The following is a 27,362-nucleotide window of genomic DNA, read 5'->3' on the forward strand; positions in this document are numbered from 1 at the left end:
AACTCCATTCATGGTGGAGGGATACATGCAGGGCGCTGTGAGGCAAAATAGTCCCCAAAGAAAACTTATTATTTCAGATTTTCCACCATTAACATTCCATATAAACTCAGCACCACTGTAAAGAAAGAGTCTCTACCATTTCACACCAAACCACTCTGAATCACTCTGTTTACATCTCACACACACAATTATACGGGAAATTTTTAAAAACCGGTGGCATTGCCCTTTAACTTTGCTGACATCCAAAGAACATGTGAGCTCGTTTGCTTCTGGAGAATCAAACTGTCTGCACATATTTACATAACTCGTATTTCTGCTTATTTGAATATGACGTGCGTTGGGCGTATCATTATCTTCTGCACACAGTATTTCATTTATTATCGACAGAGTCACGGAAGGGAAGGGGACAGTTTTAGAATAAATTAATATATCACTGCTGTCCCAAAAAATCCGTTTTTTGTGATTTTTAGTTTTGTGCATGATTAATTATTAGTCAGCAGCTGTCCTTTTGGTCCAGCAGTGATGCTCTGAAACAGCTTTGAATTAAAAATCTTTACATTGACTTACATTGAGAGTAAAGAGTGCTTTTGCCCTCTGCTGTGAAATGACCATTTTGGAGATACTTGTTTTTGTTTGGACAGCGAGGATGTTTTTGTGTAAATGCCAGACCCAGATAGTAAGAGGATAGCACCCACTGTTGGCCCACTGACACCCCCCGCCGCTGACCGGAAGTAAAAATGAAGTTTTCCTTTGTTTCTTTAATTTGTTATTCTTTGTAAATTAATTGAGTAAATAAGTTTAACAGCAAAATCAAAGACGGTTATACAGCTGTAACCATTTAGCACAGCGTCAGCAACACTTTATATGAGAACTAGTCTTTAATTATTTTTCTTGCAGTTTGTAATATTTGTCCTAGTGTAATTTCCAAAATAAAAGTCTCTGTGCATTTAATATCTGTTTGAGGAGATTAAAAACTGTCCGGTCAGCATGGGGCTGAACTTACCAAGCCAGCAGACCGATGTATGCTCACTGTCTGGGGTGATTACTGAATATTGGCTGTTATTTAACAATAAGAACCTGCGTGGTGAGATCTTAAGGCTGGATGAAGTACAGAATTATTTTCTTGATGCAAAAACAAGTTTTTTTTAGTCATATTTGACTCTTCAGCTGTATCTCCTCTTCTGATAAGAGTAAACAAATCAGCCCGTAATTCTGCCTGACTTTGATCCATCATGTTTTTATTCTGAACAGGCTTGTAGACCATCTACAAGCAGCATATATTTAAGGATTTTTATATGGTTTATTAATACTCATGTTTGGATACATTGTTGTGAGATTTTTGGTTTCCGCAAAAACACTCCATGATATTCCAAAATGAGACGACCATGAAAGTGCCCCGCCCCCTAAACATATTTGTATTTAAACGTATTTATCATCTGAGAAAATTAGAACGTGTTAACTGTTTAACAGACTGTGCAATCATGTTTGATAATTGGACCAAAAATAAACAAACAAAGACAAAATGAATGTTGGCATTTCTGTTTCACTTCATATCGTATTGTGAAATATACATATCAGCACACCCTGAATATTCTTACACTTTGACTCCATCAGAACATAAAAGATTTCAGCACATTTATCCTTCGGTCTGATCCTTAGAATGTAAATACGCTCTAGATGAGATCAATAACTGATACTTTATTATTCTAATTTCATTTTTTTCTAAATTTATTATTCTAATTTTTTTTTTTTATTTTAAAATCTTTTTTCCCATGTTTTATGTTTCTAATTTCTATTCTTCTTTAATTTGTTACGCGGTGAATGACCGCAGGGTATGAAAGGTGCTATAGAAATAAACTCACCTATATTAATTTACATCATTTAGAATTTTATGCTTGTGCATTTAATGCCAGGAGGTTCTCAAACTTTTCCACTTGTGTTTCTCCCACCAAATATTTTATGATTATGATTTTATGAGGTGAAATAAGACTAAGTGAACGCCTTTCAGTCCAGTTTTACTCAACAGTGCTGTTAATCAAGAAGCGTGCTAAAAAGATGATAAAAGAGTGGAGACCTACACTGTTACATACAAACCCAATTACAAAAATGTTGGGACAGTGTATGAAATGCTAATAAAAACAGAAAACAGTGATTAGTAAATTCTGTTTGACCAGTTTTAAATTGAAAACAGTACAAAAACACATTATTTGATGTTTTACCTTAAAAAAACATTGTTTTTTGTATATATAAGCTCTTTCAGAGTTTGACAGCTGCTAAATGTTCCAAAAAAGTTGAAAGGAGCATGTTTACCCCTGAGCTGCATCACCTTCCTTTAACAGCACCTAATCATTTGAGGACTGAAGACGCAAACTGATCCAGTTTTTGAAAGTGGAATATTTTTGACATTCTTCTGTTGTACAAGTCTTCAGCTGTTCAACCAAACGAAGCGCTTGTTGCCGTATTTTGTTCTCAATAAGACACATTTTTTAGTGCATGACGGTTCTAGACTGCAGGCAGGTCAGTCTAGTACCTGCACTCTCTGATTTTGCAGCCATGCTGCTGTAACTCATGCAGAATTTTTCTTAGTGTGTCATGTTGAAATAAGCATGGACGTCCCTGAAAAAGACGGTGTCTAAAAGGCAGCATGTTGCTCCAAACGGTGTTCAGAGTTAATGATGCGTTCACAGATGTGCAGGTTACCCACTAATACCCCCCCCCCACCACCACCCCCCACCATGACAGACGCTGGATTTAGAACTTTACGCTGGTAACAATCTGAAGGGTCCTTTTCTTCTTTGGCCTGGAGAACACAACGTCCATTATTTCCATAAACAATCTGAAAGGTGGACTCATCAGACCACAATGCACGTTTCCACTGAGCATCAGTCCATTTCAGATGAGCTCCAGCCCAGAGAAGTCAGCGGCGTTTCTGGACGTTCCTTCCACTGCGCTGAGTACAGTCCTAACCTGCATTTGCAGTGAATGACTGTGTTTACTGACGACGGTTTGTCAAAGTGTTCCCGAGCCCATGTGGTTATATCATCACAGAAACATGCTGGTTTTTAATGCAGCGCTGTCTGACTGCAGTGCCCACTGTCCCGACTGTTTTGGGATTGGGTTTGTACCTAGTGCTCCTGAATGATCTTGTATTTATTTCAGAATTGTTTTTGTATGTCCTTCTTGAAGGACGCTCTTGTGAAAAATAAAAAGGGAAACAGTAGATATTCGTTTCTACATACACAAAAAATGAGATAAAATTGAATATCCTGTCAAGCTTTGATAGGGGGAATAGACTCATGCATTACAAAACGCAAACCAAAGCTTCTTTTTTCTACGTTTTTTGGGGATAATATTGTTTGTGATTTCAGTGTATTTTGCTGTGTAGTACACTGGACTTTGGAATTAGGCACATTAAATCTGAAAGATTTGGAAAAATAAACATATTGATTATCATCAGGATATCAGACCCAAACAAAAACGCCTCGAGTGACTCCACCATGTTGTTAATTTTAGACATAGTAAGTCAGTATATATACTTTGGATTAAAAAGCTCTTTGTTCATTACGACATAAAAATGATCATTAAAAGTATTTAATATTTTGGTTGTTCATGCAGGAGTCCAGGTTGTTCCACAAGTTCAGAAACTTTTTCATACAGCTGCACACAGTGAACACAGAAACACTTCAGTGCTCACTTTGTTTCTGGTTATGTTGGTGATAATAAATGTGTTCATTTTTCAAAAACTCACATTTCAAGTCCAAATGTCCATAAAGAATATCCAGATAAATAAATAAATTAAATAAATAATTTAGTACGCTGCAGAAAACATATTTCTTAACAAATCACTGTTTTTGAAGTATCCAGGCTCGGGACTGAGGAGGGTCTATATCAACGCTGTCCAAAGAAAAACCAGCATCTCCAAATTGGTCATTTTACAGGGCAAAACCTTCCTAACTTTGAATGTACATTAATGTAGAGAGATTTTAATGTTGGTAATGTTGTTTCATTCATCATGAAATTTTCGCACAATATAAAGGACAGCTGGAAAAATAAAAAAACGCAAAAAATGGAAACACTATTTTTAATTTTTCAGTTGAACAGTGACGATATGCAAAAATGCTGAGTTAATTCTAAAGGAAATCAGTTCAGTTCAGGGGTGGACTGGATATGTGTGTGTGTGTGTGTGTGTGTGTGTGTGTGTGTATATATATATATCAGTATTTCACATATATAAGACTATGTTCTGTCTTTAATCAAATATGCAGTTATATTTGATTAGTGTTTTTTAAGTGTTATATATATATATATATATATATATATATATAATACTTAAGTTATATGTATATACATACAAGTGTTTCTAAGTTATATATACGTATGTATACACACACACACACACACATATAAATATAAATATATGTATGTATTCAGACAGATGCACAGCGAGCTAACTTGGCTAACTTGGCGGGCTTGGTGTGCTCTTCACTTCTGATTGGCTGTTGCTGTGGGTTCTGTGGTCACGTGACCAGCGCTGCCTCAGGGCCGTTAAACCCAGCGGAGTGTTGCTGGTGCAGGTTTTACTCGCTTTGTGGGACTCTGAGGCGAATCTCCCGGTTCTGCAGCGGAACCTCTCCGGGTCCAGTGGAGAAGATGAGTATAGAGATCCCCGCCGGGCTGGAGGAGCTGCTGGTCCGCTTCACAGTGGAGGTGCTGCGGAATCAGCCCAGAGACCTGCTGGACTTCTCTGTGCAGTACTTCCAGCGGCTGAATCAGAATCAGAATCGAGGCGGCGGCTCGTCTGAATCTCTGCCCTCTCCGGCTGCTGCGCGGCCGGGGGCGGTGGTCAGTTTTACCGAGCCTGACGCTGAGAGGGACGGAGAGGAGGACGAGGAGCTCGTCGGTGGGTGATACAGCAAACATGAACGTTTTTTATTTAAACGAGATCAGTTGAAGCCACACAGGCTTTAAACTTCCTATTCGACAGCTTCTTGCTCGAATTTTCCCGTTCCACCTTAAATGGTGCAGCCGTTACTATAACGCCTCAGGCGTCAGAATGTAGCTGCTGCACCATTTAAGGTGGAACGGGAAGCTTGCATATAGGAAGCGAGCTGTTTTGTTAACTTGTCGATTTGTTTTTGAATTATAGGACCGGTGGCCAACAGACTTACCAGAAGAGTTTCAGGTACGATCATCTAAGTCCCTATAAGCACTAAAGTCAATCCAAGCTAACGTTAGTTAGGTTTTATCCCGCGATGGATCAAACGAAACCGAACGACTCCTTTAAACTTCAGTGAGTGATGAACCGATTCACAAGCGCGGACGAATCAAAGTATAAATAGATAAAAATAAACTTACACAATCCTGATAAACAGACCCAACTTCCGTGCCTTGCGTGTTGTTTAGGCTGTGTGTGTATCAGCGTTTGGGAAAGATTATATTATCTCAGAGATGAACTCATGAAGCGCCCTTCCTGCCAGGTGTTCATGATTCACTGATTCATCGCTCAGTAGATCGACTCTGAACTGAATCAGGCTCGACTTCTAGGTGCACTCTTTAAAAAGAAGGTTCTTTATGGGTTCTTTAGTAAAGAATATATATATATATATATATATATATATATATATATATATATATAAAACCACTTTATGCTTGTATGGTGCTTGACATGGTTAAATAGTTCTTCAGATTGATGGAATATGTGTTGTATATGGTTCTTTTAGAGAACCTTTTTGAAAATGGTTCTATACAGCACCAAAAGCTTCTTTGATTGTTACAGTGTAGTACAAAGCACTTTTTAGTGCTATGGAGAACGATATACAGCACATTCTCCATCAATCTGCAGACGTATTTTAACCATGCAAGGAACCATTTAAGCATGTAAATGTTTATACAGAGAACTCGTGGTTCTAAATAGAACCATTGCCTTTTCTAAGAACCATCTTAAGCGTGTAGTTCACAAACAGAAACACGTTTGTCTTGACCTGCAGTATATTATCAAATATAATGCAGCAGTATCACTTAATAGCAGTTAAACTGGAGTGTGAATAAAAGCTGGGCGATATGGTAAAAATCTGATATCGCGATACTTCAAGAATTTTTTACGATACACAAAATGCCACAATATTTATTTTTTTAGACATCTGATCAGAACAGAGAAAAAAGAACCAATTAAAAATAATACTGGGCGGTCCTAATCTTGGGTAACGCTTCCATAAGCACTCCCCTGACCAATCACAAGGCTGCGTCTCTGGCCCCGCCCACACAACAGTTTCAGAGTCAGAGAAGCTTAGCAAGCTAATGCTAACCCAGCATAGCCAAAAGCTAGCAAGCTAGACCACCTGTCTGTGGCTGCCTGTCGCCTGTTCACTCGTTTATCAACACCAACATTGTTCGCTCGTTCGCTCCTTCAGTCATGCGTCATTTCATCTGTCCATCTGTTCGTCCGCGACTTTGTTTCATCCAGTTTGCATCACATAAAAGCTGGATAATGACGGTAGTTCTGTATGAGGGGCGGAGCAGGCTAGGAGTGTTGGACAGACAGCTGTCAGTCAAACTGCTCATTAGCCACGCCCACACAGTTCTCAGACAGATCTGATCAGCGGTTTTTAGGCCATGTTTTATCATATATAGATGTCAGATTTTTCATTGAAGCTAATAGCATTAGTAGAGCAGATGTGGGATATTTTGTGCTCATCATAACATTACAAGAGGTAAAATCTTGCTTTATATAGTGCTCATAGTGTTAAATGAAGGCAAGTCACAGGTTGTTATTTTTGGTGGTCCTCATCACATTCATGGTGTCTCCAATAGCCTCGGTCATTTGTCCCCATGTTCAAGACTTCTGTGAGAAATCTTGGTGCTATCTTTGACTCGGACCTCAGATTTGATAAACAAATCAGCTCTGTGGTGAGGAGGAGCTTCTTCCAGCTCAGAAACATTGCAGAGCTTAAGCCTTTTCTCTGTTTTTCTGACCTGGAGAAAGATATTCATACATTCATCTCATCTAGAATTGACTACTGTAACTCTGTGCATATTGGGATTAACATGTCTCTATTGCAGCGCTTACAGTTAGTCCAAAATGCAGCAGCCAAGAAAAGAGACCATGTTACTCGCTTCACTTCATTGACTGCCTGTCCAGTTCAGGATACAGTTCAAAGTGCTTTTATTTGTTTTTAAAGCACTTATTGGTGAGGCCCCCTCGTATGTCGGCAGTATGCTGACTCCCTCTACCACACAGCGAGCTTTGAGATGATCCTCGCAGAACCTGCTGGCTGTTCCTATATGGGCTCGTTTGAAGCTTAACGGTGGTCGTGCGTTTGCAGTCTACACTCCGAGACTATGGAACATTCTACCTCCCACTGTTCGCCAAAGCACCTTCAATCGCTGTTTTTAAATCAAGACTAAAAACATATTTATACAAACTTGCATTTGAATAGTGAGGGCCTGTGCTAATTATACATGTTAAAGTCTGTGTTTTAAGTCTTTTTTTTACTCATCTGTTTTTTATTTCTCTTTTACTCTTTTATCTCTTTTATTCACTTTTTTTTCTTCCCTATTTTACGTAACTCTTCTTATTATTTTTATATTTTAATCTCTTGTGTTGTTTATGTGTGTGCTGATTTGATGTACAGTACTTTGGTCAACGCAAGTTGTTTTAAGAGTGCTTTATAAATAAAACTTACTTACTTAAATGTATTAAATCCAGTGTGTGTGTGTGTGTGTGTGTGTGTGTGTGTGTGTAGTATCTGCAGAAACATACAATCCTGATGATGAAGATGAGGAGCTCCGGGAGCCCAGGGTAAGAGTTCTGCACTGACGTCGCTGTTGAGGGATTGTAATTTAGCCCACAAATATACATCCAGTGCATTGAGCGTCAGACTGTTGTGAGTCTGTTTTGATTTTCTCTCTCCAGATCGTCCACCCCAAAACAGACGAGCAGAGACACCGTCTACAGGAGGCCTGCAAACACATCCTACTCTTTAAGAACTTGGACACAGTGAGTGTCTGAGCGGGGCTGCAGTGAGGAGGATGTTCTGTCAGACATTGAAAACAGATCTCAAATATTTATACTATTGAGCGATATTTCACATTATTAGACCTTTCCTGCTATGAGGATCCATCTTGCTGGTGTACAGTTTGCATAAGCCATCCTCTAGCCCTTCATCAGTGGTCAGTTTCTGACCACAGAGCCTCTCTTGTCTGGATATTTTCGGATGGACGGTCCCCCCTCAACCCAGCCGTGACAGCAACACACACACTACCATATCGGTGTCACTGCTGTGCTGACAGTGGACCATCACCCAAATGATATCTGGATAACAGCAGTCCTGTGGTCAGAAGCCAATCGGTGATGAAAGATGTAGCACAAATCCAGTTTCCAGTCCTGGATTTCGTACTCACTGAACTGCTGTACCCCTCTGTCACGAGTGGCTTTTTAAAAATACACTTTTGGCCAAAATCGTCTGAAAACCATCAAAAACAGTGTCTCAGTCATCAGGCAGTGAGTTCATTACCACTTCCTGTGAGGGAGCTTTTAGAGGTGGACGTCTGGTTCCTATCACCACCACTGTGAACAGTTCTGACTCTGTAAGTTTATCTAGAACAGAGCGTTTCACACCAAACCACTCTGAACCGCTCTGATTACGTCTTAACCACTTAATTATGCAGAAAATTTGAAGAAATGGTGAAATTCCCCCTAAACAAAGTCCAGGACTGGAAACTGGATTCAAGGTTCCGAATAAAGACCCCTCGTGTTGGGGTGGGGGGTGCTGGGGAGTGAGGGGGGCTAATAAAGATGGACTGCAGTCTGCATTTGTACACCTACCATCTTTAAAGTAAAGGCAGCACAAAAGGGTCTTTGCATGGTGCTGTAGAGAACCGCTCACTGGATGGTTCTAAAGAGAATAATATTTGTAAATAAGATGAAAGTGTGAAGAACATCTGTAAAAGTCTAGGAAGTGTCCTCAGTTGATATTTACATAATGAGAAGCCTTTAAAAATTTCTTAACACTCACAAATGCCTTTTGAGGGCATCTCACAGACAGTTTTATTTAGGGGAACCAAAAGTGGTTCCTCTGAGTTTAACATGCTTGCACAATCTTATAAATCTGTTATGACAGCTGTGTCTCTGGTTCTTCTTGATGGTTCTGACAGGAGCAGATGTCTCAGGTTCTGGATGCCATGTTTGAGAGACGTGTGGAAGTGGGGGAGCACATCATCGAGCAGGATGACGACGGGGATAATTTTTATGTCATTGAGAGGTTAGAACTGAGTTAGAACTGTTCTCGTACACTCTTACAAGTAAAACTGCTAAAAGGGAAAAGTTCCTTTCAATGAGACCACAGAAGAACCGTGCCTTGAACCTCTCTAACCCCACAGTGGGTCCTCACATGACTGCGGTATTGCGGTGATGCGGTTATCGGCACAGCCCTTTACTCACTTCACTCTTTCTCACTCTTACTCACTTCACTCTTTCTTTTAACCCTCCTCTGGGGTCGATGAATGCGCCGGCATGTCAAATTAGATGTTTCTAGTAATGTCTTTGTGTTAATATAGCTCAGAAATCCAGTTCAAACACTTCCTGAATCTGTAGAGTCGCCCTTTCCATTCCATCTTATCACGAGATCATACGAGACTCACATCCGGAGTTATGAGCCTATGAAGAGGGGCTGAGATACACGTCATCTGCCTCTCACCGTGTGGAACTGGTGGATTGGTGTGTCCATCTACATTCTGTGTGAAATTGACCAACGGACACTCAGGAAATCACTAAGGACTGACCATCACGTTGAAAACGTTTTTCGTTCAGATGCCTCGTACACAGACGCAAGTGGTGTGTAAAATATTTACAGCTGCTGAAGTTGCAGCAGAAAGTAGTGATGAGAACATTTATCTACTATTTTATTCATACATTCCACGACTTTTATGACTTCGGAAAACACATTTCAACACCAAAACAGTTCGTCCACGTGAGTAAAGCTGTGCTTTCACAAGTGATATTAAACATTTGTAAAACCAGATACAGATACAGATAGATAGACAGACAAACCGACAGACAGACAGACAGACAGACAGACATAGACAGACAGATAGATAGATAGACAGACAGACAGATAGATACACAGATAGACAGACAGGTAAATAGACAGATAGATACACAGATAGATTTACAGATAGATAGAGAGATAGAGAGATAGATAGACAAATGGACAGACATGTAAATAGACAGATAGATACACAGATAGACAGACAGACAGACAGACAGATAGATAGATAGATAGATAGATAGATAGATAGATTTAGCAGCCAGTATCAGTCACACAACACAGGACAGTTATAACAATAAGGGTGGTGCAATATAAGAAGAATATGTACACAAAACCATCTACAGGCAGATATACAACTAGAAATATACAAAAATATGCAATAAGATCCATCCTGAGATAAAAAGGCAGTGCAATAATGAAAGTACAAGGAGGCGCAGGTAACGGCATATAATGACAATACTGAATAAATATGTGCAGATATTGGTACTGAAATAAGGTGACCAGGTGTGGAGTGTCCAGATGTGCAAGATGTGTGATAAAATTTAGGGCTGAATTATCTCTGTACACAGAGCTCCAGGTCAAAAGGGCCTCATTACAGAGAGAGCCGAGATGTCCTGAACATTTTGATATGTAATATGTGGGTATCATGTCATATTCAAGAGCCTTTAAAGGAGAATTTAGGAGCATATTCAAAAATCAAGAAAACCCCTCAGACCACGGAGGGTTAATACTTGTTTATATGTTTACATGAATCTTCACAGAAGCATAATTCAGCTTTTAGTGTGAACCCAGTATGAATCCTGTAGTGCGTTCAGACTCAGCAGGTTTGGCTGGATTTAAACGGGCCCTGGTGTGGACTGCCCTGCGGTCCGTTAGAGCAAGTGAGAACACTTCTATCCGAACTCTGGTGCTCCAAATAAGTGGACTGAGACCCCCTCAGCAGGGCGGTCTCGATTCACTTCAGAACAAACTGCGGTACATTTGAAGTGTGAACGCAATACAGACCAAAGACAGAACGAACCGGCGCCTCCTCTAAGCAGAACTTCTCTGGATCGAGGAGAAGACGAGTTTCTGCTGTTTTATGATCTTTTCATCAGCTCTGAATCAGTAATTATAGAACATATAGTTCTGCGTCGTCACCGCGGTGACACTGGGAGTCTCACAGCTAATCGTTCTAATATCACAAGATATAAACAAAACCAGTGAGTCCAGATAGAACAGATTTGGTGGACATTATTAACTTTTGTTTACATCGTTTGGTTCGTGTTAAATGTTAAACACTAAGCAAGCCAGAACCACAACACAATGATGTTCTGCTTTAATCTGGACCAGGAGAACCCAACTACAAACATAACGCACCCTAACAAACATTCCAAAACTCAAGAGCCTTTGGCCTCAAGCCCTGGGTCAGTGTTAGTACTGACATGTTCTTTTTTCAGGGGGACATTCAGCATCTATATGAAGGTGGATGACCTGGAGCGGCTGGTAGGAACTTACAACAACCGCGGCAGTTTCGGCGAGTTGGCCCTGATGTACAACACGCCGAGAGCCGCAACCATCATCGCCACCTCAGCTGGAGCTCTGTGGTGCCTGGTTAGTAAAACAGCTTCAACATTCATAACTCCCATGAGGTATTAGAGGGTTAGAGTCTGATTCCACTCAGATTAGGAGATGAATTCATGGAGCAGATGTAATTGGTGGACAGAGAAACTCTGTTCTGTTCTGATCTTGCGGATTTTATTCTGCTAATGAATAATACAGCCTTTAGTATTGATTAGCGAGGCCCTGCTTCTTCTTCATCTCACCTCACTCTTCACGCGAGACAAACGTCTAAAGGGCGACAAATCCTGTAGCAAAGACAGTACAACATAATTACAATTCAGAAACAGCAGCTCATTAATGATCATAATCACTCGGCTTATACGGTATCGCCGCAGATACTGGTACTTAAATGCGATATCGATATCGGCGGTGGGGATACTGATACCTATGACCGACACCATGAAGCAATTTCTGATGCGTGCATGTGTGCCAGTAGACAGAACGCCACGTCAGCGGTGTGGAACGACAAGCAGCAGTTAAAATGCTCATAGCGCTTCTGTCAGTAATCACTCTGCTGCTGCGTGGTCCCTTACAGTCTGAGTTAATGTTAGTCCAGACTGTTATTGAGGGAGCAGAAGGAACCGCCAGACTCTCAGCGTAATGATAGACTTTAGCCTTGATTTAGTCCTTAGCAGAGCAACCTGCTAGAAGGAAAAAACATGCCTTACTTTTAATGTAAGTGAATGGAACCAGACGTTTTTCCAAGTCATTTTGGGATGTTTCTTTAATCCATTCATCAGGAAATTTACACACAATGTAAAGGGTAACAGGGATTTTCAAATTATGTCAAAAACTGAAAAAAACGTCAAAAATGGATATATGAGGTTTTCTCCCAACAACAGCAAAATATACATCAGGTGTATATATTACATGAGGTATCAGTATCTTTATCAGAAGGGAAAAAGTGGTGTCGGTAGATCTCTATTAGCTTTTATGCACAACAAGGCGCATACAGTAATGACGTCACTGTACTGCGCTCCGGTGTGTTAGCATAACCGTACAGCTCAAGAGAATATTTCAGCAAATTGATACATTATGCAAACCTGATCACTGGTATTGGTTATCGAGCCTCTGCTTCTTGTCTCCTCTTTTTACCTCCTCATGTAAAAGAATATGAAAGAATAAGCTTAGCTGGTACGCTGTGTGGATCAGGCTGTGCGATGTAAGCAATATGTGCACAAGAGTAATTCACTCTAAAATTGACCATCAGTAAAAATATGATACAGCACAAATGTTGATGGTGAACCCAGGAACATGTCGCTGCTGTCAGAACAAAACCTCGTATCTCCAAAATGCTGACTTTACAGGAGAAGGAAGGAACATTCCTAACCTTGAATGGAAGATAATGGAACTGGATTTCCTTTCAAGTCATTTTGGGGCTTTTGTACTGGTCTGTTCATCATGAAATTTTAGTATGTGGTAAAGGGCAGCTGGCATTTTCGAACTCTGTAAAAAAACAAAAAGAAAAAACTTTTCTTCCAAAAGTATCGATATATACATACATATTAAGCGATTTTTAAAAATGTAAGATTAATAAAAATTAGACATGGGTCACAATCTGATACCCACCTCCTCGTATGAGATTAAATTAAAAAGGGAGGAGATTAAAGAGGAAAAAGGGGAAGGGGATGTCTTAGGCTACGTTCACATTACCAGGTTGAAGAGGCACAAATCTGATTTTTTGCCCTAATGTGACTCAAATCTGATGTTTTCAAATCCATCCTGAGCCACTTTTGTTTGTGGTCTGAGATCGGATACGTATCCGATTCATAGCCGTGCGACCTTAATGTGACGCTCAGATCTGAATTCATGTGCTTGTTTCCCACTGCGCCATCATTCAGCGTTACCATGGCAGCAGCGCCGAACAGAAGTTAAAGCCTGTAAACGGTGGAAAAGCAGCTCATCTCACCTTTTTCTCCTTCGTCTCGCTCTAATAATGAAGCTGAGAGCTGATCAGAGTTAATGATCTTCTCAGCGAAGCTCGTTCTGCTCGTTAGTTTGTGCTGATGATGATCGTGATTCATTCACGTGACGTTACTGAGTAGGATGAGCTCATGAGGGTCATTTCAGGACGCCGGTTCGTCACATTAATGACAGATTTGAATCCCTTACCTAAACGAGTGTGAACCATTGAGTCAGAGAGATCGAATCTGAGCAACGAGGCTTGTAATGTTAACGTAGCTTTAAAGAAGAAACGTGTTTAATTATAACACACACAGATTTTTAACTCCGTTACACAGAGAGTGGGAACCTCTGCATTAATGCGTAAATTAAAAGCGTCTTGTAATGTTTGGTGTGGGTTTCTTGTGATTTAGGACAGAATGACTTTCCGAAGGATCATTGTCCGGAACAACGCCAAGAAGAGGAAGCTGTATGAGGCCTTTATTGAGTCCGTTCCGCTGCTCGAATCCCTACAGGTCGGCTACAGTTTCACTATTATGCAGAACTGACCTGTTTGTGTCACTGAAAGCTCACAGGCTTTCTTCTGCTCTCTGTTCCCCTCAGTCAGTGGAGAGAATGAAGGTGGTGGATGTTCTGGGCTGCCAGACGTACAGTGATGGTGAGAGGATCATAGCGCAGGTGATTAAGGTTTTATTTGGAGTTTGGTTTAATTTGGGGCCTGTTTGTTTTTTTTTTTTCAATCGAAGTTCCAGCTAATGATTGATTGCCATATAAATAATTGTGATTAATAGATGTTCTTTTTTGTTCACTGTATGAAATTAATAAACTACAAATCTAAAGTGGCCAAATTGGCTGAGAATCTCGATACTTTGTAGCTCCAAACCAGTGACAGAAATATTTCGGGGAGGTCAGCATCGCTGCCCGACTGCAGTCAGTACCGTTACAGAGCAGCAGTTTGGTCTCTTATTTGGAGCACCAGAGTTCGGATAGAAGTGTTCTCACTTGCTCTAACGGACCGCAGGGCAGTCCACACCAGGGCCCGTTTAAATCCAGCCAAACCTGCTGAGTCTGAACGCACTACAGGATTCATACTGGGTTCACACTAAAAGCTGAATTATGCTTCTGTGAAGATTCATGTAAACATATAAATAAGTATTAACCCTCCGAGGTCTGAGGGGTTTTCTTGATTTTTGAATATGCTCCTAAATTCTCCTTTAAAGGCTCTTGAATATGACATGATACCCACATATTACATATCAAAATGTTCAGGACATCTCGGCTCTCTCTGTAATGAGGCCCTTTTGACCTGGAGCTCTGTGTACAGAGATAATTCAGCCCTAAATTTTATCACACATGTTGCACATCTGGACACTCCACACCTGGTCACCTTATTTCAGTACCAATATCTGCACATATTTATTCAGTATTGTCATTACCGACGCCTCCTTGTACAGTCATTTTTATCTCAGGATAGATCCATTACATATTTTTGTATATTTTTAGTTGTATATATGCCTGTAGACAGGGTTTTTGTACATATTCTTCTTTTTTATATTGTAATAACTGTGCTGTGTGACTCATACTGGCTGCTGGATTTCCTTTGAGATCAATAAAGTATAATTTATCTGTCTGTCTGTCTGTCTGTCTAAATGTTTGTGTGTCTGTTCTCTCAGGGCGACAGTGCTGACTGTTTCTACATTGTTGAATCAGGGCAAGTGAGAATAGTGATGAATAAGAAGGGGGTGAGTGTTTTAAATTCACATTATCAGTTCATTTCTCTCCTCTATATGAGAAAACATCTGCTTTATTACTGTTGATAATAGTTGTAACACGTCTAAACAAATTTTCTTAAACAAAGATGCACTCCTTTATGGGAGTGTTTTCTTCCTGGGCTCTTTGTTGTTCTCAGATATGCTGCACCATCTTGACGAGTGTCTGAACAGACCTCATTTTGACTGTAGTAGGTGCTCATGGGAGCACAAACATGTCCAGCCTTCCACCGGATTATTTAGGTCCTAGTGTCATTTCTAGTACATCAGCATGTGATAAACTTCATTCAGCACCATTTCTGCATGTTGCATTGTGTTCTGGAAAGAACCTGCATGATGTAGAACTCATACAGTCCTCACAACAGTCCAGAGAATTCTCATTCAGCCCTTGTTTGCTCATTTTAAAGAAATGTTGTCTGCTGTAAATGTAGCCCTAAATGTGGTACCTTTACATTATTATGATATTCTCCACACCTGTTTTCACTCATTCTCTTCTTAGGCTGAGACTGAAATCGCCGTGTGCTCCAGAGGGCAGTATTTCGGGGAGTTGGCTCTGATCACTAATAAGCCTCGGGCTGCTTCTGCATACGCCGTGGGAACCGTGAAGTGTTTAGGTACGAACCAGCCTGATGTGATGAAATGTTTCCTCCACAGTTCTTCAAAACCAACTTTTAGGAAGCTCACTGTTTAGACACACATAATATAGTGCTCCATGATATCCATGGTTTTCTTCTATTCTCAACAGCAGTTGCCATGACGTCACAACAGCTCCTCTAGAATGGGCTAAACTTCCGTGTAATGCTTTTCACAGAGTGTAATTACGACGCCATCAAACTCAGTCCCAAAAGCACAGGAACGTTATGTGCTGTCGATGGAGTCACAACAGCTCTCGAAAGCTATGAACACAAAGGCAAGCACAGATCACAATGTCAGTGTCCGAGGAAGACGAGGCCAAAACAGCGCGGCTAGCGGCACTGAATTTTAAAAAATCCCCACCCAAATATTCATGTTTGCTCCTTCCATTATGTGCATAAACATAATAAACGCATAAGAGATACATTCTGATGAACAAAGCAAACGAAGATAGTATTTTAGTCGACCTGCGAAATACTTTGCTACTGCAGTGCTAAACTAATAAACCATTACGGCTTCTGTGGCAACATAATTATAATGGTTCTCAGAGTAAATGCATCGTAGCCAGCTGTGTGTTCTAGCTTCATTTAAAATCCCTAACCTACCTTCCACAAAACAGCAGCGACGTGGCTACAAGATCTGCCCGGACCAGCGATGCAAGACCATCCTGCTGTCTCTACTGCACCGTTGTTTTGAACTGTAACCCATGCTGAGTAGCTGGGTTTCCTGACCGACTGGCCTGGCTGAACCTCAGCTTTGAGAAATGTGAACTGTTCACAGTTTTAACACAGAACCCTTCAGTTTTATTGTTGTGTAGATGATTATAAGCTTCTGTGCTTTTATAGTTTCTCAGCTCCTCATCAACACCTTCAGAAAAACAAGGTAGCTGATAATGTCAACATGCGTGACATCTGGCCAGAGCTTGTCGTCAAACCAGACTTTGGACAGGTTCAGTGGATGAGGAACAGACTGGGTGACACCATTTACAGTTCTTGTTAAACATTCTTGTCCGTGATGCCACCGCAATACGAGTGCCATCTTCTTGTATCCAAAAAGCGAAACCTAGCCAGCTGCACAGTTTAATAACTGGCTAATGATAAATCTCTTTAGCCTTGAAGCTAATCCGTACGCTATCGGTGGTCAACAGCAAATGCATACCGGAAGTCGTGCCCATTCTCGTTCCAAAGCATAATGGTAAAAGTTGCTGTCTAGGAAAACCGTGGATAAGACCAGTTTTATGGAACAGATAAATCCACTTCTAAAATCTGATTGGTTGAATTCTAAATTAGTGCATCAATTTACGAAAAATCCTTTTAAAGCCTGTTAAAGGAGTAATATTTGATGGTAATGCTGCTTACATGGAGCACAGAGTGAAGTAAGAACCTGGTTCTATTTGGCAACTTATTTTCTTAGCTAGAACTGGGCTGATCAGCTGGCTAACAGGCTAAACAACTCCCCCGTTAATATCACAGGCATGGAATTAAAATACTGTAAAACAGCAACATGCAAAAGCGGATAAATCACTTGAAGGTCTTAAACGCTCTAAATGGCCACATTTTAGTGAATCAGCTCACATTAAACTCAGTCTGAGTCTCATAACTCTCCTTCCTGTATAGTGAGCTGTGTACGTTATGAAATTCTGGCTTCTGCGCCAAAACAGTGCGTTTGTCCAGTGTGGATGTGGCTGAATCCCAAATGACTGTTAGCTGTATTATTTGCTGTTTGTTTGCAGGAGCCAGTATTTTAACTCCTTCATAGTGCACTATGTAGGACATAGGGACCACCCTTAACTTATTTAGGTTCTAGTGAAAACGTACAAAGCCATTACGTACAAGTTATTCATTTTCAGCACATATATCAGGGGGTGTTCAGAGAACATCCCTTTCCAAGTGTGCAGTAGAGCCTACGGTTTCGTTTCGCCTGTTTATGTTTTCTCTTCTTTGCTGCTGAGGATTCACCCTCCCTCGCTTTTCTTGTGCTAAATAATACATTTTTCTGAATTTGGCTTCACAAAATGGTCAGCCGGAGCTACAGCGCCACCTAATTTAAGTTGCCACTTTCGTGTAAAAGCGTGAAAGGCGCCCTCTAGAGCCAGAGTTTGGTTTATCCGTTCTGGGCTGCTGTAGAAACATGGAGGCCCAGCATGGCGCCTCTGTTGAAGAGGAGCTGCTCCCTATGTAGATATGAAGGGTCATTCTAAGATAATGAGAACACGATTCAGAGCTACAGCTGATTATACACTGATGAGAACATGGCTTTGTTACTATAGTCCATTTCTGCTAATAGAGCCCCAAATCTCACACACTGTGTGTTTAATAGTTAAAGAACATTTTTGCCATTTTTGAGATCTTTTTTGTTTGTGGATGACCTTGGTGTGTAGTGTGGGTCTACACTTTGGCTGTGTTCAGACTGACAGCCCAAATCTATTTTTTGTCATATCCAGATTGTTTCCAGATTGAGTTTTGATAGTCTTGACAGCAAAATACACCAGAAATCAGATTTCTGCAAATCAGATCTAAACCACATTTGGAGGTGGTTTGAAATGCGACTCCAATCAGATTTTTACATTCTGGACGCTCTGGAAGCTGAAATCAGATTTCAGAGTGTCTTTTTTGTCACTCACAACACGACAAACAGCGACGATGTTGAATCCAGAGTGATGAAGTGCTGGGATTCAAGAAGAGCTCCAAAGATTCATGATGATGAAGAGAGTTCTGAGGAGTTTGGAGGGGAGATGATGATGATGCTCCTCCATCTCTCCTGCATTCACGTTTGAAATCCGCATCACCAGTGTAGCTACGTAGTGACTGACGCCTACGTTGTTACCACGGCAACCCATGCAGATAGACTGGTGATGTCTGGACACACAACTTTGATCTGATCACTGTAGATAACAGAGCAGACAGTCGGCTCAAAAGATTTGATAAACAAACCCGATTCGCCTGCAGTCTGAACACAGCCTTCGTCCTCATGTTCTTGTATCTAATGGTTTCTCTCTTAACTCCCAGTGATGGACGTGCAGGCGTTCGAGAGGCTGCTGGGTCCCTGTAAAGACATCATGAAGAGAAATATCGCCAACTACGAGGAACAGCTGGCCAGGCTGTTTGAACGGGACGCGGACGGACACACAAAAACTGCAGGTCTGCCTCCGAGCACTTAAGAAGTCCTGCGTTAATTTAATATAAATACTGGAGGTTTTTCAACTTGAAATTTCATCGAGGCCTTAATTATAACGAGTGTGTATTTGATCTGGAATAATTGTTTTTTAATAGTATTTTGTTTTATATTTATAATGTTTGAGTTTGAAAGTTAAGTCTAAGAATTTAAAACTGCCATTTCTGTATGAAGACTGTTATTATAACTAGGGTTTGTTTTGGTTATTTCTTTATGTACATCCGTTAACATTTCCTCCCACTCAATAATGTTTGTACAGTGCTGAGCCTTTTTTATTGAAAGAAATGTGTTCATATTCTAGTGGGAAAAGTTTGGACTTGTAACGAACTCATACAAGCAGAAGATAAACACCCAGATTACCTCACGATGCAGTCGCCTGATCACACTGATCAGGCATAACATTCTGACCACCTCCTTGTTTCTACGCTCATTGTCCATTTTATCAGCTCCACTTACTATATAGGTGCACTTTGTAGTTCTACAGTTACAGACTGTAGTCCATCTGTTTCTCTGATACTTTGTTAGCCCCCTTTTACCCTGTTCTTCAGTGGTCAGGACCCCCATGGACCCTCACAGAGCAGGTACTGTTTGGGTGGTGGATCATTCTCAGCACTGCAGTAATACTGACGTGGTGGTGGTGTGTTAGTGTGTGTTGCACTGGTACAAGTGGATCAGACACAGCAGTGCTGCTGGAGTTTTTAAACACTGTGTCCACTCACTGTCCACTCTATTAGACACTCCTACCTTGTCAGTCCACCTTGTAGATGTAAAGTCAGAGACGATAGCTCATCTGCTGCTGCACAGTTTGTGTTGGTCATCCTCTAGTCCTTCATCAGCGGTCACAGGACGCTGCCCACAGGACGCTGTTGGCTGGATATTTTTGGTTGGTGGACTATTCTCAGTCCAGCAGCGACACTGAGGTGTTTAAAAACTCCAGCAGCACTGCTGTGTCTGATCCACTCAGACCAGCGCAACACACACTAACACACCACCACCACGTCAGTGTTACTGCAGTGCTGAGAATGATCCACCACCCAAATAGTACCTGCTCTGTGAGGGTCCATGGGGGTCCTGACCACTGAAGAACAGGGTAACAAAGTATCAGAGAAACAGATGGACTACAGTCTGTAACTGTAGAACTACAAAGTGCACCTCTATAGTAAGTAGAAACAAGGAGGTGGTCAGAATGTTATGTCTGACCGGTGTAGAACCTGAGCTGTTTTTTCGGTTTATTTTCTCAGTTTTGTTTTGACTGCATTCTGCCAATATACTTTTATGTTTTACAATTTTATGCAAGTTTTTGTTTTGTCAGCGCCGTAAAGTCAATGACGTGCACCGTTAGAACTGCAGCAAATTGCAATGACTTGCAGTTCACAGACTGTATTGCAGTACAAGCCACATCTGCTTTCAGTATTAAAGGGCTCATATTGTGGAAAATCATGGACTTTTTATATTTATTTATTTATTTTAAGTAAAAGAGTGTAATGTATGTAAACACTGCTCATGGTTTACAGCGTACAGTTCAGTCCAAATATGGCAATTAAACATAAAACAGCCCATTTTTACATCACGCTTCACGCTGACGTTATAAGGAGTGTTTCAGCCCAGACTGCTTTCAAACTGATGCACGATACAAAGCAGCCAATCAGAACAGAGCTCAGAGCTCATTTACATATATCAGTCTTAAAGGTGCAGTAGCGTAACAGCCTTAGTTCTGAGGGATAAAGAGAGGCTGGAGAACAGACACATAGAAAGAGTGGCTGCTTTTGGTGAATAAACACAAGTGGAGAAATTTGAGTAAATCCTTTAAGTAAATATGTAGGTTTAATCTGTTGTGTGAAGCTCTTTATTGCCTTGTCACTAAAGGCGTTTTAATACTTGTGTTGAATACTCGAGTCCGTGTCCAGGACGGATTCTGGGCTCGTTTGGGGGATTTGGGGGCTCATCATCACTGGGTTGCTTTCACACACAAGAACTCCATCCAAATTGGATCGATTGCACAATTCCCTACATCACTTTTCTGCATTCCGGTTTGCAGGATGGTCAGCAGCTTCATCTGTTTGCTGATTTTTATTATTTTCCTCAGATACGAACACTGAAGAAGTGAAGAGCAGCTCTTTCTGTCCACAGCCGTCCTCTCCCCATCACCGCACTCCAGAAGGGAAGTGACGCCATAAGTCATGTTACAGAATGTTACAGAGCTTTTTTCTGGACCCAGCACTGCTTGCTACGATGGTGTTTTAGGGCCACTGTTAATAAAAATAAAAATAGACTTCGAGAATAAAGTCGTACTATTTCGAGAATAAAGAAGTAAAGTTATGAGAGTAAACTGGCACTATTTGGAGGATAAAGTGGGCTAACTGTAGGGGGCCGCCCTATAACGGGTTGGGGTCTCGGCTGCTGTGCTGGCGACGGCGAAGACGCCGAGCGCAATGGAGCTCCACTCACTCCTGTCTCTCTGTGGATCATTTTGATCATCATTCTCACTGTCTGTGAAACTTCATGCCCTCTCTGAATGGGGGGGGGTGGAGCCCCCGATAGCCGTGTAGACGACCCTGCCTGAGATTCTCCTTCAACAACACAGACAGACAGTTTCCTCCGAGTCCGTCTGGCTCTTTATTCTAGATAAAGAGCGGGCAGGTAAATCAGTATCTACTGTAGACTCAAAACAAAAACACAAGGAATCCTGTAAAAGGACATTTTATTACATTTAAATTGAAATTTTCCAGTTCTGAAAGGCTGTAAAGTGCACAGACTTACACATTTGAAATGTACAAACAGGGTCACGCTGTCAAAATGATCAAACATTGCAAATAAAAGAAACATTAATTGCTGTTTCAGCTCAATCAATGTAATTTAGTTTGACTTTGATTAAATTCTCTGTGCATGTAGTCAGTGATTAATTCAGTCTCTTCATAGATCATATACTACTAATATATTTATTTGCTCCCAGTCAAGAGTTGTTGTTCAGGCTCTTCCAGTTCCACGTTCCAGTTTCCTGCTCACGGTGTAACCGTGTCCACAGCTGGTGACCCCCAGCCTGTCAAATGCTATGAGGGCCACTGTCGTGACAGCCGTTGGCGAGGTCGCCGCTGCCGGCCGTCTGAAGCTCAGCTACGTTGCCGGTCACAGCCACTCGGATCACCTGCAGCCACCGCCGCTTCTGCTCTTCAGACTCGCAGGCGAAGCTGTGGAGGGATTTCGACTGACACAGGCGGAAACTGGAGGGAGGGTCCACGGCCCGGGGGGCATCATCGACACTGTAGCCCAGTAACGGGATGGTAGACTGGGCTTTGACGTCCTGACGAAGTCCCAGTAAGAGGAAAGACAAAAGACTCAGATGAAATTTTTAAACAGAGAAAACACAGAACTACAGTTCACATGTACCTACAGACTAACAGGGAAAATTCACAAGGTCAAATCCCAGAAATCCTCCAGCATGTTTAGCTAAAGATCAACAAAAAGCAGGCAGGCGTTGTTTTAAAAAAAAGGAAATATTTATTTAAAAACTTTACAAGAACGTCGCCGTTATGGTGACTGAGGTGGTCCGTCTGCCAATCAGGTCCACCGTGATGTCACCTGATCCAGATTATTTCATTAGATTCTGTTCATCTACTGCAGTAAGAGACTCTCAGAGTAACACCAGCTTGTTTAATACATGATTACATAAAGATCTTAGCAAACTTCAGCCAGTATAACAGCATCACTGACTCCAGACAGACCAGCTCATTAGCCATCATGGAGGTCTCAGTTAACGAATGCAGACCAAATCTGATTCGTCAAAAGAGAAAAAGAACGCAAAGTCTCCAAGGCAAGTGTCCACTTGGACAACAGGCTCTGCATTTTTACTGGTCAGTATGTAAAATGCTGTGTACAGCTCGGTGCCTGTGGCCACAACGCCCTGTTCATAACGCTCGGAAAGAGACAAATGAAAAAGTATTGAATCAGAGGGACTCAATCACAGTCGCACAGTCGCACAGTCGGGACCTCACGTAACCCACGCTACCCCCACATAAACTCATATGAACCCCAGCAAACCCCACATAACCCCACACAGCCCCAGCAAACCCCACATAACCCCAGCAAACCCCACATAACCCAACACAGCCCCAGCAAACCCCACACAGCCCCAGCAAACCCCACATAACCCCACACAGCCCCAGCAAACCCCACACAGCCCCAGCAAACCCCACACAGCCCCACACAGCCCCACACAGCCCCAGCAAACCCCACACAGCCCCAGCAAACCCCACATAACCCCAGCAAACCCCATATAACCCCAGCAAACCCCACATAACCCCACATAACCTCATGTAACCCCAGCAAACCCCACATAACCCAACACAGCCCCAGCAAACCCCACATAACCCCAGCAAATCCCACATAACCTCATGTAACCCCAGCAAACCCCACATAGCCCCACACAGCCCCAGCAAACCCCACATAGCCCCACACACCCTCAGCAAACCCCACATAACCCCACACACCCTCAGCAAACCCCACATAGCCCCAGCAAATCCCACATAACCCCACACAGCCCAAGCAAACCCCACATAACCCCAGCAAACCCCACATAACCCCACACAGCCCCAGCAAACCCCACACAGCCCCAGCAAACCCCACATATCCCCAGCAAATCCCACATAACCCCAGCAAATCCCACATAACCCCACACAGCCCAAGCAAACCCCACATAACCCCAGCAAACCCCACATAACCCCACACAGCCCCAGCAAACCCCACACAGCCCCAGCAAACCCCACATAACCCCAGCAAATCCCACATAACCCCAGCAAATCCCACATAACCCCACACAGCCCCAGCAAACCCCACACAGCCCCAGCAAACCCCACACAGCCCCAGCAAATCCCACATAACCCCACACAGCCCCAGCAAACCCACATAACCCCAGCAAATCCCACATAACCCCACACAACCCCAGCAAACCCCACATAACCCCAGCAAATCCCACATAACCCCACACAACCCCAGCAAACCCCACATAACCCCACACAGCCCCAGCAAACCCCACATAACCCCAGCAAATCCCACATAACCCCACACAGCCCCAGCAAACCCCACATAACCCCTGCAAATCCCACATAACCTCACACAGCCCCAGCAAACCCCACATAACCCCAGCAAATCCCATAATACCTCACACAGCCCCACATAACCCCAGCAAATCCCACATAACCTCACACAGCCCCTGCAAACACCTCTAAAACCCCACACAGCCCCTGCAAACCCCTACAAACCCCACATAGAAGCAGAATAACTGAAAGAGTCTCTCCACGTTTTCTGTGTTTCACTGAAGGAGTTCAGAAGGTCAGAATCTGCAGATCTGAGATCATAAACAGACAGACGGTCAGGAGCTTTAGGTCATTTAGAGCTTTAAAAACCAGCAGCAGAGCTTTAAACTCTCTCTAACAGACCCAGGCGGTCAGTGCAGTGTAAACAGGGTGATATTTGTGCAACATTATCAGTGTCTCTTACTGATCACTACATTTCATACAGAACAGTCTTGTTTTTCTGGCTGAAAATGTTGAGTGGGTGTTTCCTGGGCTCTAAGAAGGATAAATGAGTGACCACATGTTCATTATGCATTTACAAATATCAGCCTTAAAGGCAGAGAAACAGAAGCAGCCGGTTTAAAAGGTTTTAGTCTCCAAACACTGACAGGATGAAATCGAGCTGCTGCTGTGAGATGCAGACTCACCTGTGGAGCACCGTAAACATAGAGCACCACAGCCTCCTTCTGAGGAATCACACACCAGACTCTCTGCCACGGCCGAGCTTTCTCACTGTACAGCAGAAAACCACACACCAGACTGCTGCCCGAGAACTGAGCCGCTTCAATCTGACGGGGAGAGAGAGAGAGAGAGAGAGAGAGAGAGAGAGAGAGAGAGAGAGAGAGAGAGAGAGAGAGAGACAGACAGACAGACAGACAGACAGAGAGACGGGGAGAGAGAGAGAGAGAGAGAGAGAGAGAGAGAGAGAGAGAGAGACAGACAGACAGACAGACAGACAGACAGACAGACAGACAGACAGAGAGAGAGAGAGAGAGAGAGAGAGAGAGAGAGAGAGAGAGAGAGAGAACACCAGATTGCTTGCTTGAATTCATTCTTTGTAGGTGTTAAAGGAGAATTCCACCAGTTTTTCTAAAATTTCTCCATAATTAAATAGTTAAGATGTAAACAGAGCCATTCAGAGTCGTTCAGAGCAGTTTGGTGTGAAACGTTCTGTTCTAGAGAAACTTACCGAGTCAGAACTGTTCACAGTGGTGGTGATAGGAACCAGACGTCCACCTCTAAAAGCTCCCTCACAGAAAGTTCCTACATGAAATGGTTATGAATTCACTGCCTGATGACTGAGACACTGTTTTATGATAGTTTAGAGAACTTAAACTCCATTCATGGTGGAGGGATACATGCAGGGCGCTGTGAGGCAAAATAGTCCCCAAAGAAAACTTATTATTTCAGATTTTCCACTATTTTCCATCATAAACATTCCATATAAACTCAGAAGACTCGTGTAGGTTCACTGGTGGTTCTGGATAGTAAATAAAATGTCTATATTTGTGTTGTAGTCATGGCGACCCCTGGTTCCTATCACCACCACTGTAAAGACATCTGAACCATTTCACACCAAACCACTCTGAATCTCTCTGTTTACGTCTCACACTCTGAGTTACGGGGGAATTTTGACAAAATCAGTGGAGTTTCCCTTTAAAGAGACAAAAATAGCATTATGTTGTCCTCAGTGATAGAGACACACACACCTCCAGGATGCCTCGTTTCTTGGCCTCACTCCGCTCCTCGCTCGCAGTTCTTCCTGTCAGGATGGAGAAACAGTCCTTACACACCTTGTTCATCCGGTTGCCGTCGTACTCCAGAGGGGTCTTGTAGTCCGAGCACCTCCAGCACACCACCTACAGCAAAGCACAGCAGTCGGTTCACACACTGCCGCTCAGAGTGGGAACATGATGGGATAGTGAAGATCAGCGACCCTGCACACTTAAAGGGTTCTTTAGTAAAGAAAACGGTTCTGTATACTGAGATGTGGGAAGTGGGGGGGCTGCAACATCTCCTGATTTCAGGATACCAAGAGTTAAAAATAATAATAAATCGTTCTGAACCTGAAAGAGTGATTTGAGTACAGTAAAGAGTCGTGTGTGTTAGTTTTAGAGTGGAGTTTGATATGTTTAAATCTGCTGCTCTGCTGTGATTGCTGGGCACTTTGGGGTCATTACTAAAACTCACACAAGTTAAGAGTCAAAGAGAGAAAGTCTGAGGGTCCCAAAGCAGCTTAATATTGAATTCAAACCTAAAAAGTCTAATCTAGTGTAATAATGATGCTTGTATCAACCGTTATGTCTCCCACTCACGGAGTGTGTTTACATCCACTTAATAATCCGATAACTGCAGAAAATCAGACTTTGTCAGCAATCCGTTCAACATGTTTATATGCTCTTGGGTAATCAGATAATGGGGAAACTCCAGGTCTACATGAGTCAGACAGTAATCAGATTTCTGCTTTACAACCAGCCAAACAACTCACCGAAGAAGATGCGACGTAATCGTAACGTAAAACTCAAACTTCACACCGCGGCTTTTTTTAAACATCATCTAGAAGATGAAGAATATTTAAATCCTTTATTCTGCGTTTGGTTTCAGCGCCGCTCCAACAGTGTTCTGCTGCATCTCGAGACATCCACTGTCTGATCTCGCGCAGACTGAGAAATCTGATAGAAATCAGAGTAATAGTTTACATGCGCTGAGAAATCTGATTACTGAGATAAAATCCAGTTTCTTTATCAGATTCCTTAATCGGATTTCTAGATCGGAGTATGGAGCTTACATGACCATTTCAACAATCGGATAACTGCAGAAATCTGATTAGGATCGGATTATTGAGTGCATGTAAACACACTCAGTGTTTCAGTGTTAAATCTCACCGTGTGACCGTCACAGCACCACATATCAACATATCTGATTGGTCGTCAGCTCATTTGCATAAAGTTTGTCCAGAAATAGCAGTAACAGTAGCATACTATACATGCTAATAAAGTAAAGAAAAAAGGGTTCTATATAGAACCATGAACACTTAAAGAACCCTTTGATTGATTAGAAGGATAAAATGGTTCTCTAGCTTAATGAAGAATGTGCTGCATATGGTTCTATAGAGAAAAAAAGGAAAAAAAAAAGATTCTTCTTTTGTTACAATGTCAAGCTTG

General features: G+C 42.1%; 2 protein-coding genes across 5 annotated transcripts in view; one reads left to right on the forward strand and one right to left on the reverse strand.

Annotated features, from left to right (window-relative positions):
* The first annotated feature begins 4,556 nt into the window (after nt 1–4,556).
* LOC118812670 (cAMP-dependent protein kinase type II-beta regulatory subunit-like) lies at nt 4,557–19,585 on the forward strand. Its single transcript, XM_036577784.1, has 11 exons — nt 4,557–4,900; nt 5,147–5,182; nt 7,743–7,798; nt 7,913–7,996; nt 9,154–9,260; nt 11,486–11,639; nt 13,964–14,065; nt 14,154–14,228; nt 15,224–15,292; nt 15,819–15,933; nt 18,961–19,585. The coding sequence occupies exons 1-11, from the start codon at nt 4,651–4,653 to the stop codon at nt 19,110–19,112; spliced, it is 1,200 nt and encodes a 399-aa protein (XP_036433677.1). The 5' UTR covers nt 4,557–4,650; the 3' UTR covers nt 19,113–19,585.
* Nucleotides 19,586–21,810: 2,225 nt separating this feature from the next.
* fgd4b (FYVE, RhoGEF and PH domain containing 4b) overlaps nt 21,811–27,362 on the reverse strand; it is a 28,907-nt gene continuing 23,355 nt past the window's right edge. For all 4 annotated transcript variants that reach the window (XM_036577785.1, XM_036577789.1, XM_036577787.1 and 1 more), the window contains 3 exons: nt 25,908–26,057; nt 24,846–24,986; nt 21,811–22,427 (listed from right to left, as the gene is read on the reverse strand). In XM_036577785.1, coding sequence (XP_036433678.1) covers nt 22,170–22,427; nt 24,846–24,986; nt 25,908–26,057 — 549 coding nt within the window. In that variant the 3' untranslated portion in view covers nt 21,811–22,169. The remainder of the gene's footprint in view (nt 22,428–24,845; nt 24,987–25,907; nt 26,058–27,362) is intronic.

The sequence above is a fragment of the Colossoma macropomum genome, unplaced genomic scaffold (genome assembly GCF_904425465.1).
Source record: "Colossoma macropomum unplaced genomic scaffold, Colossoma_macropomum, whole genome shotgun sequence".
Lineage (NCBI taxonomy): Eukaryota > Metazoa > Chordata > Actinopteri > Characiformes > Serrasalmidae > Colossoma > Colossoma macropomum.

Coding starts and splice junctions, on each gene's coding strand:
- LOC118812670 (XM_036577784.1), top strand. CDS start 4,651: ATGAGTATAGAGATCCCCGCCGGGCTGGAGGAGCTGCTGGTCCGCTTC. Junction 7,997..9,153: donor TCTTTAAGAACTTGGACACA/GTGAGTGTCTGA, acceptor TGGTTCTGACAG/GAGCAGATGTCTCAGGTTCT. Junction 11,640..13,963: donor CTGGAGCTCTGTGGTGCCTG/GTTAGTAAAACA, acceptor CTTGTGATTTAG/GACAGAATGACTTTCCGAAG.